This window comes from Balaenoptera ricei, chromosome 14, assembly GCF_028023285.1.
Source record: "Balaenoptera ricei isolate mBalRic1 chromosome 14, mBalRic1.hap2, whole genome shotgun sequence".
In the NCBI taxonomy this organism is placed as follows: domain Eukaryota; kingdom Metazoa; phylum Chordata; class Mammalia; order Artiodactyla; family Balaenopteridae; genus Balaenoptera; species Balaenoptera ricei.
Window position 1 is genome coordinate 23062450 of NC_082652.1, and position 22853 is coordinate 23085302.

Genomic DNA, 22853 nt, shown 5'->3' on the forward strand with positions numbered 1-22853 from the left:
CTATAGATGGAATGGAGATGGGTATTTATTTATGTTTTTAAAAATTGTGTGAACTCTTTTATTTTCTTCTATAATTTTCATGTAAAAATAATTCTCCATTGATTATAAGAAAGTACCACTGTGGTGCAGGAAGTTATGCATGTGTCAGAACAGTGGTTATATGGGAGTTCTCTGTACTTTTCACTCAGTTTTGTGGTGAATCTAGAACTGCTCTAAAAACAAAGTTTATTAATTGAAAAGATTCTCTCCCAGAAACTTCAAATAGATTTGACGTTTCAGGAGATATGTTATGTTATTGTATGACTTTGACCTTCTCCATGGTATAATGCTGTGGACTCCCATTTGAATTATAATTTGATGAGAAAAGCAAGAGTTATCAACTATCAGCTATCAGATCAGAAAGATCAGGGAGTGAGCCACTAATGGTGGTATTTCATCTGCTCAGGGAAGCCTTATGTAGAACTGCTGTATCCTAATATACAGCACTTATGGCAATAATTTTTAATAGACTGCTTTCTGGTGGAAGTGGATTCCGATTAATCTAGCATGGTTAGGGTAGAGTTACATTATGGTAGGTGAGATACCAAGTGTTTTTTTCAATAGTTAGTGAATCCTTTAATTCCCACATTGTTGGCGTCAGTGTTTTTCGTAATTCTCTCTGCCTACCATTATTTTTTTTTCCATTTTGCTTCTGGTTTTAGCACTTTCCCCAGGATCAGTCTATATGTGTGAAGGCACACATGCTCTGTGTTCTGGGGTAGAGGGAGGGTTGGTAGGGCATGGGCACAGAACTCATGCTGAAGCCAGATGATTTCTTGACGATTGTTCAGAAAATTCCCTGGTTTTCTTCTTGGCATGACTTTACACTCCTCCTGTGCGACACCCGTGGAGTGAAGGCACAAGATATGGGCAGTTCAGAACCATTACTCTAGGGGACTTCAAACTTCTTTCGTTGTTTACTTTTAAAGCTTAAAAGGGAAACTCCAGATGATGGTAGACACATCTTATAATTTGACATAAACTTTAACACTGGGAATTCCTCCAGTGCTAGAAATTGACACCTACTTAGTTATTTAACTCCTGGTTGTCATTTCATCTTTAACTGCTTATCAGATTTCTGGTTTCTTTTCAAAATATGATTTTCCCATAAACTTGTTACTTTAACACTTTTGATATAATTAGTTTAAAACTAATTTTGGGGAAAAAAGTTGATATGATATGAAACAATTATGATTGAGAGCAGATTTTTTTTAGAAATTGATATTCAATGTACCAAAAGCCATGTTGAAGAGAAAAACAATTTGCAGCTGCAAATTTGGTTAGAACATTACGTTTAGGCCATTTGGGCCTCTGACTCTGGGTTGCAAACTAAATAATGGTGTTTTCTAAAATAGCCTTCAATCTCTTGCATGTACTTTCAGCATACAATAAGACAGACTAGTAAAAAATAGAAGCATAGTTTTCTGGAGAGATAGGAATGATTACTCCCAGCTGAGCAGGTAAAACATTGCTACATGAAGAATGTGTTCTTTGCTGATTCTCAAGGTTTTATTTATTTTTATTTTTAATATAAAGTATCAGCAAATAGAAGCAAAAGAAAATCCACTTGAAAATGTCAGAAAATAAAAGAAACATAGCAAATTGTATTGCAGGTGAAAATCCATTTTAGCCAGCAAACAAACAAGTGTTGGCTGAGAAGCTTGCTGATGGCTCCTTTTGTTTCTCTTTGATTTAAAGCCTCATGCTTGTAATCTAATTAACATCGAACTGAGTTGCAAGTACAGTGGTCTGTTTAGTTCAATAATAATACATTTATATGAAAGGTTAATGAAATGAATTTTCCTTCCATTCAATTCATTAAAAATTGTTCTACAATCAACGGTTGCTAATGGAATAGAGATTAAATATTCATGTTCATAAATTTTCTGTGTCATTTCTGATTTTCCTTCATTTCTGCCTCCATAGGTTGAATTTTGCAAGTATAAGAATTCCCAAACAAAAAGCTTGATTTAGAGGTTAATTGCACACCATTAATTCTTTTATCAAAGAGGTAGTGTGGGATAGTGGAAAGAGTTTTTGGCAGCAGGGGCAAGTTTCATAACCCTCTTTTGTGTAATAGTTGTCATAAGAGCTTCTTGCAGAATATTGTGAGCGTTAGTGATAAACTATGGAAAACAGTTAGTGATAAACTATGGAAAACAGTTAGTGATAAACTACGGAAAACAGCTAACAGAGTAGAGGTTCAACAAATGATAGCTAGAAAGGGTTTTGGAAAATAAAACATCTGTGCACTAAAAGTTATGATAATTTATAGAGGCAAGACTGATATGGTAAGACTGGGCTCTTGTTAATTCTAAAATAGGTGTCAGGCTTGGGCCTCAGAACACCTTGTAGTAATTCTAATAATCGGTGATCAGGGTAAAGTCTCTGAGAGGAAGGACTTTTTCATGTTTCTACAGATAGATTTTTGGTCATCTATTTTTGCCACTTCTTTCTTCTTTTCCACCTAGGCCAAAGGACTTTATTTAACCTGCATATGATGTTTTTCCCAAATAACAAATTTACTAGATAATTGAAGCCTACCCAATCAACTGCCAAAAGTGTAAACATTTTTTTTAAAGATTTTTTTGATGTGGACCATTTTTTAAAGTCTTTATTGTATTTGTTACAATAGTGCTTCTGTTTTATGTTTTGGTTTTGTTGGCCCTGAGGCATGTGGGATCTTAGCTCCCCGACCTGGGATCGAACCCGCAGCCCCTGCATTGGAAGGTGAAGTCTTAACCACTGGACTGCCAGGGAAGTCCCCAAAAGTGTAAACATTTTTAAAAGCAATTTTGATTTAAAATTTCCCTTAAACGTATTACCTACTTTATAGGCTTTTGAAACGGAAGTTGCCAAACATAAGTTAACTATTTCCTTAATGACTGAAGGTTATCATTAAGATCATTAATTTTTGTTTTATGCCTAATTTTTGTCAGCCCCTCACCCACTTTACCAAAAGTAATTTCTATTCTGCAAGCTGGTAAAGTAGATCAGCCACCTGATTAAATAGCAAGTGCCAAACTGAGAGTGAATAGTGAGAAATTCACTTCAATTTTTTAAAATGTACCCACTCTTCATATATCATACGTGGTATCAGGTAGCAATCATTGTTACAACCCTTTGAGGTCATCCTTATCATCCTCTCTGTAAGTGGAAATGGCACATGAATTTGGGTGAAGTTAAGTGCCTTGGCTAAAGGCACACAGCTAAAAAGCAACTGGGATAGGATTCTAATGTCAGCCTTATGAGTCCTTTCTCTTCTGCAACAGCTGCCCTGGGAGTAAGTCACATAGCTTCAGTTCAAAGCTTTTGTAGTAATTATTTTTATTTGTTTAGTATATACCCTTTCACTTTGTGTTTGGAAGTTTGTTGTTAAAGGAAGACCAAACTCTAGAGCTGCACTGTCCAATACAGTAGCTACTAGCCAGTTGTGGCTATTTAAATTTAATTAATTAAAATGAAAGGGAATTTAAAATTTAGTTTCTTGGTCACACTAGCCATATTTCAAGTGCTCAATGGCCACATGTGGCTGGCCAGAGGCTAATGTTATTAGACAGTACAAAGAACAGTTCCATCATTGTAGAAAGTTCTATTAATTTCTCCCTTGTTCTAAATGAACATACATAACAAAATATATTACAAAAATAATTTGTGCTTATGTATCCATATAGGTGCCTATTTCATGCGAGACAGTGGAAACTTACTGAGGACATGGGTTCTGTCCCTTCATTTTTATATGTCATATTTTAATGTGACATAATGTATAATTTGTAATATGTTATAAATTTTATAGTGGGTAATATGTGTTTATGTACATTTTACTTGTACGATGGATATGTTTTAAGTAATACAAGCAGTCTTATTTTCCTGTATAATGCATTCCTGAAAAAGTATATGAAAGTCAAATATGTGGAATATCAAATACACAAATCTTAAACAAGAGATTGACATGTTCAGTGAATGGGGAGTGTTAATTCCTAGAGAACTGAAAAATAAAATCTCAAATCATATCTTTCCTTTTAAGAATCATTTTTTAATATATATATCCTCTAATTTTATCTTTTCCATCAAAAATGAGCATAGTTAGCTGTTCTGTGTTCATCCAGTGATGTTAAAGCTTTTCTGCTTTTGGCACCTTGTAATCATTTTCATTTTTGACCCAGTTGTGGTTAAATTATAGATTAATGCTGCTGCTTTTTAAAAACTAGAATCAGCATTTCTATTTTCCCAATCTCTACTCATTTTTAAATAAAATAATAAGGGAAAAGTCAGTAAAATAGTTATGTAATTTACAAACATTGTTGACAAAGATGATGATGTGGTAGCAGGTGGTATGATTGGATTGGCTAGCAGGTTATAGTTAGAGATATTTATTCTTCAGAAGATGTAAAAAAGTTCAAATTCAAACAGTGAAAGACAGGTTAGGAACATTAAAGTATAACAAAGTACAGATTAAATCAAAGGCAGAATATTTGGGAGCACTTGAACTAAGTAATAGATTGTATTGTACATATAAGTAAACACTTAATTTTTTAAAAAATTAATTTATTTTTGGCTGCTTTGGGTCTTTGTTGCTGTGCATGAGCTTTCTCTAGTTGTGGCGAGCGGGGGTTACTCTTCGTTGCGGTGCGCAGGCTTCTGATTGCGGTGGCTTCTCTTGTTGCGGAGCACGGGCTCTAGGCACGCAGGCTTCAGTAGTTGTGGCACGCAGGCTCAGTAGTTGTGGCTCGCGGGCTCTAGAGCACAGCCTCAGTAGTTGTGGCGCACAGGCTTAGTTGCTCCATGGCATGTGGGATCTTCCTGGACCAGGACTGGAACACGTGTCCCCTGCATTGACAGGCGGATTCTTAACCTCTGTGCCACCAAGGAAGTCCTTAATTTTATATATCATTACATATTATATACATTTGTTCTATATTTTATGTTATAAATATACATGTGTACCTATGAGCATAGGTATTTACCTCATTACTCATTTGAGCCATGGGAGAGTATGAAGTTTAGGTTATTATTGGGTTCAGTGATGACTTAGAATTGTGAACCCAGTAATAAAATGTTGAAAGAAAAGACTTAAAGGTCCTTCATTGCTTCCAGGGGTACTTAAAGGGTGAATGGCTTACTGTTTCCCATGTTTAGTCTTTGAGTGTTTTTACTTTAACCGTGTCGTAGTCTGTTTGGACTGCAATAGCAAAATACCGTAGACTGGGTGGCTTAAGTAACATTTATTTTTCACAGTTCTGGAGGCTGGGAAGTCCAAGATCAAGGTGATGGCAGATTTGGTGTCTGGTGAGGGCCCACTTCCTGGTGAATAGATGGCTGTCTTCTTGCTGTGCCTGTTCTCATGTGGTAGAAGGGAAGAGGGAGCTCTCTGGAGTCACTTTTATAAGGGCACTAATCCCACTCGTGAGGGCTCCACTCTCATTACCTAATCACCTCCCAAAAGCCCTATCTCCAAATACCATCACACTGGGGATTAGGTTTCAACATATTAATTTTGTAGGGACACAAACATTTAGTCTATAGCAAACTCTCTGAGATGAGAAGAATGTCCACTTATTAAAGACCAAATACTAACAATTTTAACAAAAGGGCATAAATACTTTGGTGATTAGTTACATTTTTATTTCTGCTAACATGTTACAAACCCTAACTATTAGTAAACAGTTACTGTAGGTAGCAGTCAAGACGTTTATAGCTTTTTATATTCTTCCCCTCTAGACTGTGAGCACTTGAGGGTAACAAGCCCTGTGGTACACATCACAGTGACTGGTGCTGTAGATTTTTAGAGAATGTTAATTGAAGGCAGGATGGAAGGAATGAAAACTTATACTTGTAACCTACTTGTATTTCTGTTTTTTGTGAGATTAAGTAGCATGTGTGGAATAAACACTGAAAGTTCTTTGTGGTGAACAACAAAAAAATATATGAATGACTCTGCAACACTTTAAAATCTAGGCATTCCCCCTTTAGTCCAGTGTATTAACTAGCTCCCTATAAGTCTTTTTTTTTTTTCCTTTGGCTGCCCTGCATGGCATGTGGCATCTTAGTTGCGTGGTATGTGGAATCTTAGTTCCCCAACCAGGGATCGAACCCGTGCCCCTTGCATTGGAAGCTCAGAGTCTTAACCCTAAGTCTTTCTTCTTGGCTAAAGCTTCAGGTTAAAACCATTGTTCTCAGGGTTTAGGTGCTCTCAATAGTCGGTCCATATTGCCTTCCCTTCTCCATCTGCTACATAACCAGTGACCAGAATGTGGGTATATGCATGGGGAGTGCTGAGGCAGGGGGTATGTTATCTTGGCTGGGCACCAAGTGTTCAACGTTTCTTCATAGGCCCCACTTTTCCTTGGTGTGCTGCACATATACTGCCTCTCCTCAGTCCTAAGTGACCCAAATTTGCCCCTTTCTCAGATGACGCTGCTTCCTATGAAACCTGTGATAGTAAGAGAAAAATTAGGTCACATCAATCTTCTTGAAGTTATAGTAAACAGCTGTGAAACTCAGCACTTCTTGAACTTTGCTTTGGAAGAGGCTGGAGGAGAATCCTCTGGGTGGCTGCTACATCTCCCAAGACCTGTTAGTACCAATTTCTTTTAGTCGGGTGGTTCAGATTTTGTCTGGGAGCCTTACAGCTGTGAATTTCCCAGTTGCCAGCAGTCTTATATGGGGCAAGGGGGAGGAGTGAATAAAGCAGTGATAGGAATTGGATAATATTATATTGAATAATGAAATATTTTCAATATTTATTGGACTCTCCTTATATTCTCTTAGTCTATAATTATGTTTTCTTGTTATGATTATGTTCTCATTAACTAATAATCAAAATAGCTCACTTTATTAAGTATTTACTCTATGTCAGGCACTGTGCTGAATTCTTTTTATTCTATCACAGTAACCCATAATCTAGGTTTTATCATCATCAACTTGAACTCCATAGTGGCATATCTCTCACAGAAGTATAGATAACTAATTTTTATTCAACAGCTATTCATACATGCAATTAATATTGCATGGGAGTAAGTTGTGAGAGCCCCACTTTGTAAATTAGGTGCAGGGATATGTCAGAGCTTGACTCATTATGCTATCTTGACAAGAATGCAACTCTAAGCTTTTAACTGAGAAAATCTTATAAAGTTGTGCTGGGGATTCTGGAAGGACATAAGGGAGGATCAAGGGAGACCTTGGAACCTTCTCACCTATATCTCTTTTCAAAATCTTCTGAAGAAAGGAAGCCGAGACTATGGGCAGCATGATCCAGTCATACCTTTTTTCATCTAATTTATGAGTGTCCTAAGAAAACAAAACATGCATGCCCTTCTTTAACTCCTTTGTGTATTTGACACCATAACTTGCCATTAATGCTGAACTTTGCCTACCTACTAGGGAGTGGATACATGGGGAGTGGATGTCATACTTTTCGGTGATTTCATTTGGCAGATGGAAAAATCAGTTATTCTCTCAGTGAAGTAATGAACGATAATGCTTTGCTTTAAACATGCAAGAAATTATCAAAATTCATTGAGACTAATTTAAATTTTGTGTTTTTCCTCCAGTTTTATTGAGATTTAATTGACTTACAGCACTGTATTAGTTTCAGGTGTACAGCATAATGATTTGACTTACATATACTGTGAAATGATTACCACAGTAGATTTTTGTGGTTCTTAAAATATGTACCTGAAATCATTACTACAGACACATTTTGTCTCTCTCCATAAATAATAGAGTTTACAGATATTTGGTGTATATATATATATATACACACACACACATATAGAAATACATTTTTTAAGTTTAGCTTTAATATAGAATTTATAGAATTATGTAAACTATAGTTAATTTTAGTTGGAATGTGGTACATATTACCTCTTGGATTATAGAAATCACCTAAAATGTGAAATGAAAAGGGTGGTGAAAAATGTATATAAAGACATTAAAGATTAAAAAGTGGCTGAGTCCAGTGAAAGGAAGTGATCTTATGAATTAGTAATGAAAGTGCATTTACAGGTTATTGTCTTACTGGAGTCTGAGTTTTAACAGCTGCTAGTAGTTTAAACTAATAGAAGTCTGAATAGCCCATAATAATTTGAGCATTCATTCTGTTTATGGATTGTTCCTTAATAGAAACACTGAATAGTATTGCCTATCTTACATTACCTCAAAGTGTAGTTATAAAAATGAAATAAGTAAATATGTTTTATAAACATGAAAGGTGCTCTCTTTCACTCTGTATGTGTGCATAATATAAAATTATAAAATTATGTATTAACTTTATTGAGTAGTTGTTTGAAACTTCATTTATATTCCATGAATACAATTTGTTACAATTACAAAGTACACTGGACTGAAAAAGTTACATTTATGTTACAAACATAGAGTATTGTAAAAGTATTTAAGCTAAATAGGAGGCCAAGTATTTTAGAAGCAGATGTCATATAAGCAATGAATGCATTAATATGTCAGTTTTATGTGTTATTTAATCAGGTACAAGGTCCTTTGCTGGTTAAATACTGGTAACACATTGATCATTTACTTGTTTTTACTCTGTGTTCAAAAACAAACTACACATTCTTAAGATCATTCTGAAGTTTAAATATTTTATTAATTTTCTGGCCCTTTCTGCAATTAGCTGGAAGGAGGGTTTTTTCCTTATATTCACAGTTGATAATACTAGTTTTTTAAACCAATCCAATTAAACAATACAAAGGACAGCAATCTTATTCTGTTTCTAAGCAAAGCACACATATTTTTAAAATTTATTTATTTTATTTTTTTTGGCTGTGTTGGGTCTTCGTTGCTGTGCAAGGACTTTCTCTAGTTGCGGCGAGCGGGGGCCACTCTTCATCGCGGTGCGCAGGCCTCTCACTGTCGCGGCCTCTCTTGTTGCGGAGCACAGGCTCCAGACGTGCAGGCTCAGTAGTTGTGGCTCACGGGCCTAGTTGCTCCGCGGCATGTGGGATCTTCCCAGATCAGGGCTCGAACCCGTGTCCCCTGCATTGGCAGGCAGACTCTCAACCACTGCGCCACCAGGAAAGCCCACGTATTGTTAATAATAGTTTTAAAATATTATGTCTGAAACACCACATTAAATGTAACCATGTTGTGTTACTCATTATTACAGTTATCTTTATACTAATCACATATTGATTTATCTCTTTAATTAATGAGGAGAAGTATAAAATAAATGGAATTTGAATATCTCTCATTTGTCTTGCGCTATACCAGATACTTTGGTGAGATGTAAAGAAATCTCCAAACCCCTGTCCTTGAGGAGCTTATGCTATTAAAGTTGGGATAAAAGATTTTAAAAATCACCAAAAAAAAGTAAAAGTACTATGTGAATAAATACCAAACAATGTGATAAAATCAATGTGTTCTAGAAGGGAAAATAATGAAAGTTTTAAACGTTATTTGCCTGAAAGAAGTATGCTTACATTTTATGATGTTCAGAGAAATCATGATTATAAACACTTTGCTAGGTTTTTGAACCAGGACCACCTCAATTTTAGTTCTGCCGACCTGTTGTTCTAATCAAGAATCCTCATCAGCCTTGGTGGAGCATTGTGTATAAGTAAAACATGCATTATCTTTTCTTTATTTCCAGGCATACTTCCGACAGGGTGTTGCCCTCCAGTACCTTGGACGTCATGCCGATGCCCTGGCAGCCTTTGCATCTGGGCTGGCTCAGGACCCCAAGAGTCTCCAGCTTCTGGTGGGGATGGTAGAAGCAGCCATGAAATCTCCCATGAGAGGTAAATATGATGAAAGTATTTGGTCCAACACTAATTTACATTAGAACATTTCTAGCCTTTGAAGACTTTAGACTCAGGCATTGAGAATGGATAGGTTATGAAATTAGCTAAGATTGGATATTTTAGACCAAGGAAGACCAGGAATCACTGTCAATAGGTGACATTAATGAGGCACAATGGGATGGTGGTAAGGCCACTGGCCTGGAAGTTTGTGGACCTAGATTATATTTTTGAATTTTTTGTTAACTAAGTGTATAACTGGGTAAATGAATCAACTTCTCTGGATTTTAGGGTTACATAAGGAATCCCTATGTTTTTTGTAGTTCTAAGATTTTGTACCTCTAAACCAAAACACCTCTACTAGTAAGTTGATCTGCTCAGTTGGACCAATATGCTATCTAGAAATAAACAGATAAGAGACGACATTAAACATTTCATGAGAGGAAATATGGATCTAACTGTAGGCTATGTCTAACATTTTTCAGAGGAGCATTAAAAGATTATGTTGACTTGAAAGAGAGAGAAACATGGTAGATACATGGTTTTCTCCTATACTACTTTTGAATTATACCAATTGGTATTCTGGGACAACAGTAGATTGAAAATAGTACTGTGGAGGTTGGAGGAGTTCTAAGGGTCAAATCAGATTGGCTTCCCTTTGAGAAACATTGATTTTTGAGGAAGGAGTTCTTGGGAAGATTGGGTTGAAAGTGTACACCAGTTGTCATCTTTGCAGAGTGATGGAGACACTAAGGCAGGTTGATGGCAAATAGTAGACAGCTAATGACGTTCCACACTAATTAGGTACGTCAAGCAGAACTCTATTTTTGTTTCTGAAATGGTACGTTTTTGAATTAACCTAAAAATTTTGGTGGCAGTATCATTAGGTAATTTATTTAGTTTTGAAAATGTTTGCAGCATTAGATAATTTTAATATACAGGCTAGTATGGTACTTGGCTCAAAATATGTGCTAAGTAAAAGTTTGATTAACTAAATGATACTCGTATGGCCTCTGAGCAATTCATAACTATAAAAAAATACTTTCCTGAAAGCGAAGATTTCATGTTCTAGAAAAAAAGTGGAAAGGAAGCCTCTCTTCATGCGATTTTATAACCCCATACAAAGCTGAGTCTTTGCTGCAGGAACCTAATGGCTTCTCCCACCGGGGGACCTGCTGTTAATAAACTCTGACTTAGAGCAGATGTACTTTGGAGCTCCATGACTTGGGGAGGGAGGGGGAATGGACAACAAAAAAAATCAATCTGTCTCTCCTTTCCATTTTTCTAGTATTTTCTCATTCTCTCCCTATATCCCTCTGCAAGTAATTTACATGGAACATTTTTTATTTAGTTCATGAAGATATCCCTTCTTTATTCTGAGGTATTTCTGCTGCTGCCTTAGTATACTGGAGTGAATGTGTTGAGATCAGCAGAATCATACTTACCATTTTGCCTTTGAAGCAATTTGTTTAGATAAATATAAGAAAATCTTCTCTGCACTGCAAGAAATAGCTCAGTGCTTCTGTCAGCCTTCGGGTTTTCTGTGCCATGTTCTTTCCCGTCTTATACTGAGTGACCTAAAGCGACCCTGGAGAAAGCTGCATCTTACAGGTGCCTGGAGCGCTTTAATATTTTCTTCTCTTTCCTTAAAGCAATTTAACTTATTTATTTTTGTTATTGTCTTTACCACTGTAGCTATTCCAGGTGGGCCTTTCTCATCAACATTTTATAGAAAGACTGTTGCTTTGCACAGTGTTGTTCTGTGCATCATTTAACATCTTAATGACCTCTCTTTTTGTCATATGGTTATAATTCACAAAATCTGTCATCATTTGATGCCCATTTTTTACCCACTGTTTATTTTAGCCTCCTGCAGCGTTCTCAGTTTCTGCCATTGTTGCATAACTGTGCAGTCCAGGACACTTTACATGTAGGTCTGATCTGTTGTGTCAGTTGTTTTTGTTTTGAAATTCTGAAATGCAATAGGGAAGCTCCCTCGTCCAGTGCTTCTGTAAGCAAACAAAGCTCCCACGATGTGCACAGAGTTCCTGTGGTTTGGCCTTTTGGGGACGTTTCAAGATTTTCTTTAAAGATAGGGCTAATCTACAGTAATATACTCTTGTTCCCAAATAAATATATTAATCCACTTTGGAACTTATTGATTTTTAAAATATTGTTGTTGCCTATATTGCTAACTGCATTAAGTCTTTTTTACTTTACTTTTGTGGTTTCATTCATGCTCACCAACCAGATATCAGATAATCTACTTTTCCTGTAGATATATTTACATCACTATATGTAATGTATTTCCCTTAAATCATTTATGTAAATGTACAAATAAGTATTAATATAAAATGAGACTCTTTCATGACCCTCAAATTATCCTTCTACTATTTTCCATTTCTCCCTTTTAGATAGTCTTTCAGCAATTTCAGTTCATTGTATCTTATAAATGTTTATGTAAATTTGGATGGTGTAGCATAGTACTACTGCCAACCGCAGATTTAATAATGTAATTACAAAGTGAGATTGTGTTTACCTTTATTTGTTCCTCTAAAGACGCTAGGGCTGCTTCTTGCTGAGGGTTCTCTTGTGTATATTTTCTCTCCTCTTGTTAATTTGGTAATCTAAAGACTATTACATTTATGGGCTATCACCTGTCGTGGTGTTTCTACCAGCTTCAGAGGATCCAGGAAGCTGATTTTATGAAGTACTGGTGGAAAATGGCTTGAATGTATAAGCTTTTCTCTCAGAGTCAAATTGGGGCTCACCTTTTATTTACCTGATTGTCCACCCTTGGTAACTCTTTCCCTCTGATTCTCTTTTAAGTGGCAGTCACTTTGCACAGAGGGCCTGTTTCTGAAATGTTATGTTAAAAAAAACCTGACTTTTCCCCCAAGGGTTGGACTCTAATTCCAGTACTGCCATTTGCTATCCCCCTGACTGAGCAAGGTTGCTTCCTTTCTCTGCACCTCAGTTCTTATCTGTAAAAGGGGTGTGATAATAAGTACCTCCTAATATTGTTTTTTAAAATATTTATTTATTTGGCTGCATTGGGTCTTAGTTGTGGCACACAGGGTATTCGTTGTGGCATGCAGGCTCTTCGTTGCAGCATGCAGGCTTCTCTAGTTGGGGCGCATGGGATTCTCTCTAGTTGGGGCGCATGGGATTCTCTCTAGTTGTGGTACACGGTCTCCAGAGTGCCCGGGCTCAGTAGTTGCGGCGCATGGGCTTAGTTGCCCTGTGGCATGCGGGGATCTTAGTTCTCCAACCAGGGCTTGAACCCGTGTCCCCTGCATTGGCAGGTGGATTCCTAACCACTGCGCCACCAGGGAAGCCCTATACAGTTTTTATACATTAAAAAAAAACTTATCTTACCACTTTTATTTATCAAATGAGTGTACAACTGCTAACCAGACCTTCTGATTAGTGAGTATGGACAAATGAGACGTAATTACAGCCCAAAGCAGAGAAGTTTGACATTAAATTTTTTTTAATTTATGTCAAGTGAAATGGACTTTTTGTGTATATATCTTTACACATGCATAGATGCAAACATAGATGCATTTACATGTATATACACATATGTATTTAATATTGACATATACTTATCTATAATGTGTATAGATTTATGTAACCATCACCACAATCATAATTGTGATACATTTGACAAAGTGAGGAAACTGAGGTTATGTGGCTTTGAAATCCAGGTCTCTTTATCCTTAGCTCAGTATTTTCTGTGTTATTCCACATCAGCTTCCTTCCCCATAAATATTCTCTGGGCCATTCAAGCTGCCCTGTTCATCATTCGTTTTCATTCCATGTACCTATCTTTCATTCCATGCACCTTTGTTTAGGACAAACCTTCTGCCTAAAATACCCTCTACTCACAGAAAAAAGTACAAAGACTTGTCTAAGTCCTACCCTTTCTTTAAGAAATCAGGTTCTGTTTTTATGAAGCTTTCTGATTACCCTTGATAATCACTCCCTTTTCCAAACTCATAACATATACAGTATTTGAGCTTGCATTATAATTTATCTTTTTTATATGTATAGTCTCTTCCCTATATACTACAAATGGAAATTTGATCTTTTACCTCTTAATCCTTCCGTTTCATTTTTATTTAGTAAAAATTTGTACAAATGAAGATTTCCTTTTCTTTTGAAAATCTTCCAGGTGTTTCCCTTGGTCCTCTAACTGTGGCAATGTTCTCTCTTCTTTCTACTATTGTGTAGCTTTAGAGGCTCTATTGGATGACTCTTTTTTTGAACTTAGCCGTGGTTGCAATGGTTAAAAAAATCACCAGCTGAAAAGTAGAATCTTTGCTGGCCATCAGTCATTTTGTGCCATCTGTGTCTGAACACTCTTCCTGTGTTTTGGGAACTCCCTGTCTTTTACTTCTGCCTCCTTGCCTTCCACTATAAAAGTTGAAAACATCAGATCCTAACTTTGTCATCCTCCTTTGCAACTGAGACTCCACCTTTGAATTAGGAGCTAAAGGCTGAAAGAAGAAAGGATATACAGAATTTGTTCCAGTGGTGGCAGGTGGCAATAGTGACATCTGTTTTCCAAGGGTGACATTTAGTAGTGGTGGAGGCAGAATTACAAGCTGCAGTGTCCTGTGTTTACTTGCAGTGGTGATGTTGCCTTCACCAGGAAGCTTTTGTGACATGATTTTGACTGTGGGTCTGGAGGCCTGGTTTTCCACCCTTTATTTATTTATTTGTTTTTGGCTGTGTTGGGTCTTCGTTTCTGTGCAAGGGCCACTCAGTAGCCACTCAGTGCATTTCTTCTCTGCTTAAAATCAGCCGGAATTGACTTCTTGTGTGAACAAGAATTTTGCCTAGTATGGTATCAGAGAGCCTGGACTTAGATCCATGCAATAGGTTCTTGTCTTGGCTTTGTCCCAAGCTATCTGACCTTGCGTGAATACTCAGTACTTAAATACTCAGATTCTTCATTTCTAAAATAATGGTGTTGGGCTTCCCTGGTGGCGCAGTGGTTAAGAATACGCCTGCAGGGGACTTCCCTGGTGGCGCAGTGGTTGAGAATCCGCCTGCCACTGCAGGGGACACGGGTTCGATCCCTGGTCCGGGAAGATCCCACATGCCGCGGAGCAACTAAGCCCGTGCGCCACAACTACTGAGCCTGTGCTCTAGAGCCCATGACACAACCACTGAGCCCGCGTGCCACAACTACTGAAGCCCACACACCTAGAGCCCGTGCTCTGCAACAAGAGAAGCCACCGCAATGAGAAGCCTGCGCACTGCAACGAAGAGTAGCCCCCGCTCACTGCAACTAGAGAAAGCCTGCGTGCAGCAACGAAGACCCAACACAGCCAAAAGTAAATAAATAAAATAAATAAAATAAAAATATATAATGAGATGTCTTTTAAAAAAAAAAAAAGAATACGCCTGCCAATGCAGGGGACACGGGTTCGAGCCCTGGTCCGGGAAGATCCCACATGCCGCGGAGCAACTAAGCCCGTGCGCTACAACTACTGAGCCTGCGCTCTAGAGCCCGTGAGCCACAACTACTGAGCCCACGCACCACAACTACTGAAGCCCGCACGCCTAGAGCCTGTGCTCCGCAACAAGAGAAGCCACCGCAGTGAGAAACCCTCACACCACAACAAAGAGTAGCCCCCACTCGCTACAACTAGAGAAAGCCCACGCACAGCAACGAAGACCCAACACAGCCAAAAAAATAAATAAATAAAAATAAATAAATTTAATAAATAAATAAAATAAGGGTGTTTTCAAGGTCTTTTCAGCCCTAAAATTCTGTTATTTTTGCTTCTGCTAATTGGCCAGTGGGATGCTAATGTGTGATCATCACTGGCTGCCAAATCCATCAGTGGGTACCACCAAAATTCTGCTCACAGTTATTTCAGTATGACATTGTTCTTTTCCTGTTCTAGCAATTCCTGGGTTCTTGTGCCTGTATTTAACCCTATTGGTTAGCAAGCGTTTACTGGTACTGTGTACTGCTTGCATCTTGACAGGTGTAAAAATGTTCTTTGTTCTCTGTTTAGTGATCTGATTGAAGGGAAAAATGCTTTAGGCACCAGTAGGTTTCGAGGTTTCCGTGGTAATGTTGATTCAGATGAGCGCTCCTTAGTGGCAAGTGGAGATTTGAAGTCATAAATTGTAAAAATTACATTTTAATGCAGTACTGTTGGCTGAGAGATTCACAGTTTAAAGAGACCAACCTTTCAATAGTTTTTTTTTTCACATAGGCACAGTGGAACAACTAATGTGAAACAGTTTTTCAGGAAAGTTAACAACAAAAGTGTTACAAGTGCTACCTCATTGTAAGGTTATAGTCATTAGCTCTGCTACAGTCTTTTTAAAAAAAAAAAAGAGGAGGAAGAAGGAGCTTAGAGGTCATCCACTTTGAAACCTAGCTTCAAAAGGAAAGAATCTCCCTGTGGCTTCCTGACCCCTAATCTGTGTCCTTTCCATAACATGAAAATAAAATGAGATAAACATTAATTTTGTCTTTCATCTTACCTTAGTAAACTCAGACGATTTCTTTTTTCTTCTTGATATGCACGGAAACCAAAAATTTCATGTGATTTGCTTTATTGTGATATTTGCTCTGTTGCAGTGGTCTGGAAGCAGACCCACAGCATCTCTGAGGTCTGCCTGTATACAGTAGGGGTGGGACTTGAGTGATGTGCCTGTGATATTTTGAGAGGGCAGGAGGTCAGAGAAGGGAGAACCATTCAGGGAAAATGGTGGGTCCTGATCAAAGAAAGACCAGAAGAGAGGACGAGTGTGGCGTATGCATGTGAAAGTGATGTAAGGAAATTACTGGAAAGACATTGGTGTTACCCAGTCGTATGAATGAGTGGACAGTGAGGGTGGTGCTAGATCGAAAGGTTGAAGAGTTTGTACCTGAAACAGGCCATAAAAAGGTATGATAAACATTTGTTTCTAGAGCGTATTGGAAAAGATTGTTTTGTGTATAATCCTACATTCTCTTATTTTCTTTTGTTTTTCTTCAGACTCCCTCGAGCCCACTTATCAACAGCTTCAGAAAATGAAACTGGACAAGAGTCCCTTTGTGGTCGTGTCTGTGGTTGGGCAAGAACTCCTGACAGCTGGCCATCATGGGGCCTCTGTGGTTGTCTTAGAAGCCGCTCTGAAGATTGGCACCTGCAGCCTCAAACTAAGAGGTTCCGTTTTCTCTGCGCTGAGCAGTGCTTACTGGTCTCTCGGAAACACAGAGAAGAGCACTGGATACATGCAGCAGGACTTGGATGTAGCCAAGACCTTAGGTAGAGTTATGCTTTTCTCCTTTATTTCAGTACAGAAAGGAATTGAAGAAAGCTGATTAACCTGACGTGAATGGGAGTAATATGTGCAATGAAAAGTGATTGTACCTCGGGAACATTCTTAGTTTTAGAGTACTTAGGTCTTTAGGACTTTTCATTTAACAAGGTATCAAGCTCCCAAAAGGCCAAAAGATATGGATTAACATATTCATTGCCTCCTCAGAGATACGGGCTCACAGATTTACTATCTCAAATGATAGATTTGTGGGTGAATCTTTCACCTTAATTTTCGTTTGTGCCTGCATTAGAATGCACCGTCATTTTGTTGGAGGAAACAGTGCAGCGCAGTGGTTGAGACCGTGGACTATGGAGCCAGACTGCTGAGTTTAGAATCCTGGCTCTGCCACTTAACTAGCTGTGTGACCTTCGGCAAGTTGCCTAATCTCTGTGCTGCTGTTGCCTCATTTTAAAAAAAATGTGGTTTATGATAATCATCACAGTGATTATTCAAGGACTTGCAGGACTGCAGTAAGAGAAGAGAGATGGTGAGCCTGCCATCAGCATACTTGTAAAGAAGCAACATATTATGGTAGGTGTGGAGTAAAGTGACTGAACCAACAAGCTGATGGTTGTTCAGAAACAAAGCAATGACCTCTCATTTCCAGAACACTTATGTCCCTGACTGCAGTTGTATGTTATAACATCAATAACAGTTGTCCAGAGATTTAACTTCTAGGACCATAACTTCCCACATAACTTCCCACATAGAGTCTTTTAGAAGAAGAAAAGAAGGCAAGTGAAATCTTAGCTAGTAAATCTGTGCCTCTTGAAGTAAGATGGCCATTATATATTATAAATAATGCTGTAACTTAGATAAATTTTATCTTTTTTTTTTTTTTAAACCCAATTCAGGTGACCAGACAGGAGAATGCCGAGCTCATGGGAATCTGGGCTCTGCATTCTTCTCCAAAGGAAATTACCGGGAGGCTCTCACTAACCACAGGCATCAGTTGGTGCTTGCCATGAAACTCAAGGATCGAGAGGTAGGAAGTTTACCTGCAGATCAAAACCAGTTTTTTTGAAACATGGGGTCTTTTTTTGCTGCTCAAAATGTTCTAGGTATCTTAAAATATTACTTTCAGGAGTTGATAATCATTGCTTCTAACTTTCATCAACAATGAGGTGTTGAACATCTATCACATACAGGACTTGGGGATATAGAGGTAAATGAGACATGGTCTCTGACCTCAGGATCTAACAGCTTGGTCAGATACATTGTTCTTATTCTCTTCAAATGTGCTATGGATATATGTAAAATTAGCAAAAAGCTATATCATTATGACATATTCATTAAATTAAAGAAGCACACATTATGCTTTATCTGAGATGGAGTATTATTGCTGTGAATCCTTCACATTGTTTCTTTGGTGGATTTTTAACTCTGGTGGTAGAAGCATGTTAAGTCTCACTGACAGACCTGAATCGTAATGATAGAGAAATACCATCCTAGTCTTTTCTAGATAAATGAAATGAAATATTCTCAGAAACTTGATATCCAGTAGATGCAACTTGATGGTGCCTGCAGAGTGGAAAGAGGGTGGGGTTTGGTAGGAGACAGACCCAGATTTGAATCCCTGCTTCAGTTCTTCCTGGCTCGGGGATCTTGGGGAAGTTATTATTTAACTTCTCTTTGCCTCTTACATCTTATTCAGAAAATGATGATTCTGTTTATTCCATACACAGTTGTGATAGGATTATAAATAATACATGTACCTAGCATGGTACCTGGAATTCCATAAATGGTAGTAGTAATATAATATTATAAATAAGAATGAAGTTAATAGCAGAGGCAACAGTAAATTTATGAATTAATCTATGTGTTGGGAAATATGTTTAGTTACATTTACATCTCAGAATGTCACTGTAGGACGTTATGGAGATTAACTATATTATTTAAATGACCCAGCATCTTCATGTCTCTAGAACACAGTCAGGCACTAGAAAGGAATTGGGAAAGAAAAAAACCTTTACTTCAGTGGCATGCTGGAATCTCCCCTTGGGAAAGCTGGACTCCTAGAAAGTCTCTCTCATCCATGGGTATCAGAAAAAAGCCTTTGAAAGCTCCAAGGGCGGTGAATTTGGGGCAATTTTCTTCTCAAGAGAGTTGCCTAAACACTTTTCTCTTTACCTATTTACTCTTAGTTTACAAACATTTCTTATAAGCCAGATTATCTGATTTCTTGATGTTAAGAGAATGAAAAGAGGGCTCAGATTTCTAGAGGCAGATATACTGATGGCATTAAGAAGTGAGAGCCAGGTTTAAGAACTAAAACAGCATCAGTATCTAGATAGAGCCATTTAGTGTAGGGACATATAGCTATAAATATGTCAAGAGCTGAATTTATACCCCATTTTCCTAACCTTTGAGGTGTATATATTAGCTCGATTACTGGATAAGCTAGAAAGACTTTTAATTAGGGACATAGGGTTGTGATAGGTATTAAAAAGGAGAACACTCAATCGCTGCCAAGATTCTGGAAATCCAGAGGAAACAGAGACTGATATAGAGCTGAGGAAGCTTTGTGAAACAGGTAGAAATCAAGCTGGCCCCCAAGTGAGATGCAGAAATTGCCATATGGGGTTCTAAAACCTGGTCAGCAGATAAGTCATGTTTTGCTGAGTGATAAGATAGTTTATTCCTTTAGCAAAAAACAGATATTTTCCACCATCCTATTATATATATTATATATATAGTCACAGATTCTTGGGTTTTTTTTAAATTGAGTTTTGAACTTTATTTATTTATTTTTGCTGCGTTGGGTCTTCGTTGCGGCATGCAGGCTTTCTCTAGCTGCACGCAGGCTTTCTCTAGCTGCAGCAAGTGGGGACTACTCTTCATTGCGGTGCTCGGGCTTCTCATTGCGGTGACTTCTCTTGTTGTGGCGCATGGGCTCTAGGTGCACAGGCTTCAGCAGTGTGGCACGTGGGCTCAGTAGTTGTGGTGCACTGGCCCAGTTGCCCCGTGGCATGTGGGATCTTCCAGGTCCAGGGCTTGAACCTGCGTCCCCTGCATCGGCAGGTGGATTCTTAACCACTGCGCCACCAGGGAAGTCCCCATGGTTTTTTTAAAAGGTGATATTTATTAGTTTTATCTAATTACATAAGAAATACATGAAAATAACCAACTGTAAGCTTACCATCCTATTAATATTTTGGGTATAATCTTTTGATCATATATGCAGTTATAATTGTTCATATGTATTCACACAAGAATTGAAATCCTATTATATACTGTTTTAACTTGTTTTTTCATTAATATTTTCAACTTATTTTTTTTTTAACATCTTTATTGGAGTATAATTGCTTTAGAGTATTGTGTTAGTTTCTGCTGTATAAGAAAGTGAATCAGCTATATGCATATGTATATCCCCATATCCCCTCCCTCTTGCATCTCCCTCCCACCCTCCTTATCCCACCCTTCTAGGTGGTCGCAAAGCACCAAGCTGATCTCCCTGTGCCATGCAGCTGCTTCCCACTAGCTATCTATTTTACTTTTGGTAGTGTATGTACGTCAGTGCTACTCTCTCACTTCGTCCCAGCTTACCCTTCCCCCTCCCCGTGTCCTCAAGTCCATTCTCTATGTCTGTGTCTTTATTCCTGTCCTGCCCCTAGGTTCACCTTTTTTTTTTTTTTTTAAATTCCATATATATGTGTTAGCATATGGTATTTGTTTATCTCTTTCTGACTTACTTCACTCTGTATGACAGACTCTAGGTCCATCCACCTCACTACAAATAACTCAATTTCGTTTCTTTTTATGGCTGAGTAATATTCCATTGTATATATGTGCCACATCTTCTTTATCCATTCATCTGTCGATGGACACTTAGGTTGCTTCCATGTCTTGGCTATTGTAAATAGTGCTGCAATGAACATTGTGGGACATGACTCTTTTTGAATTATGGTTTTCTCAGGGCATATGCCCAATAGTTGGATTGCTGGGTCGTATGGTAGTTCTATTTCTAGTTTTTTAAGGAACCTCCACACTATTTTCCATAGTGACTGTATCAATTTACATTCCCACCAACAGTGCAAGAGGATTCCCTTTTCTCCACACCTTCTCCAGCATTTATTGTTTGTAGATTTTAATTTTTTTAAATTTTTTTTATTTTTTAACATTTTTATTAGAGTATAATTGCTTTACAATGGTGTGTCAGTTTCTGCTTTATAACAAAGTGAATCAGTTATACATATACATATGTCCCCATATCTCTTCCCTCTTGCATCTCCCTCCCTCCCACCCTCCCTATCCCACCCTTCTAGGTGGTCACAAAGCACCGAGCTGATCTCCCTGTGCTATGTGGCTGCTTCCCACTAGCTATCTATTTTACGTTTGGTAGTTTATATATGTCCATGCCACTCTCTCACTTTGTCCCAGCTTACCCTTCCCCCTCCCCGTATCCTCAAGTCCATTCTCTAGTAGGTCTGCATCTTTATTCCCGTCTTGCCCCTAGGTTCTTCGAACCATTTTCTTTTCTTTTTTTTTTTTTTTAGGTTCCATATATATGTGTTAGCATACGGTATTTGTTTTTCTCTTTCTGACTTACTTCACTCTGTATGACAGACTCTAGGTCCATCCACCTCACTACAAATAACTCAATTTCGTTTCTTTTTATGGCTGAGTAATATTCCATTGTATATATGTGCCACATCTTCTTTATCCATTCATCTGTCGATGGATACTTAGGTTGCTTCCATGTCCTGGCTATTGTAAATAGAGCTGCAATGAACATTTTGGTACATGACTCTTTTTGAATTATGGTTTTCTCAGGGTATATGCCCAGTAGTGGGATTGCTGGGTTGTATGGTAGTTCTATTTTTAGTTTTTTAAGGAACCTCCATACTGTTCTCCATAGTGACTGTATCAATTTACATTCCCACCAACAGTGCAAGAGGGTTCCCTTTTCTCCACACCCTCTCCAGCATTTCTTGTTTGTAGATTTTTTGATGATGGCCATTCTGACCAGTGTGAGATGATATCTCATTGTAGTTTTGGTTTGCATTTCTCTAATGATTAATGATGTTGAGCATTCTTTCATGTGCTTGTTGGCAATGTGTATATCTTCTTTGGAGAAATGTCTATTTAGGTCATCTGCCCATTTTTGGACTGGGTTGCTTAGTTTTTTGATATTGAGCTGCATGAGCTGCTTGTATATTTTGGAGATTAATCCTTTGTCAGTTGCTTCATTTGCAAATATTTTCTCCCATTCTGAGGGTTGTCTTTTGGTCTTGTTTGTGGTTTCCTTTGCTGTGCAAAAGCTTTTAAGTTTCCTTAGGTCCCATTTGTTTATTTTTGTTTTTATTTCCATTTCTCTAGGAGCTGGGTCAAAAAGGATCTTGCTGTGATTTATGTCATAGAGTGTTCTGCCTATGTTTTCCTCTAAGAGTTTTATAGTGTCCAGTCTTATATTTAGGTCTCTAATTCATTTTGAGTTTATTTTTGTGTATGGTGTTAGGGAGTGTTCTCATTTCATTCTTTTACATGTAGCTGTCCAGTTTCCCCAGCATCAATTATTGAAGAGGCTGTCTTTTCTCCATTGTATATTCTTGCCTCCTTTATCAAAGATAAGGTGACTATGTGTGTGTGGGTTTATCTCTGGGCTTTCTATCCTGTTCCATTGATCTATATTTCTGTTTTTGTGCCTGTACCATACTGTCTTGATTACTGTAGCTTTGTAGGATAGTCTGAAGTCCGGGAGCCTGATTCCTCCAGCTCCGTTTT

The 22853-nt window shown here is 37.9% G+C and overlaps 1 protein-coding gene across 1 annotated transcript in view; it reads left to right on the top strand.

Annotated features, from left to right (window-relative positions):
• TTC28 (tetratricopeptide repeat domain 28) overlaps positions 1–22853 on the top strand; it is a 402828-nt gene that overhangs the window by 103082 nt on the left and 276893 nt on the right. The window contains exons 2-4 of the mRNA XM_059895062.1: positions 9644–9791; positions 16802–17074; positions 17984–18114. Coding sequence (XP_059751045.1) covers positions 9644–9791; positions 16802–17074; positions 17984–18114 — 552 coding nt within the window. The remainder of the gene's footprint in view (positions 1–9643; positions 9792–16801; positions 17075–17983; positions 18115–22853) is intronic.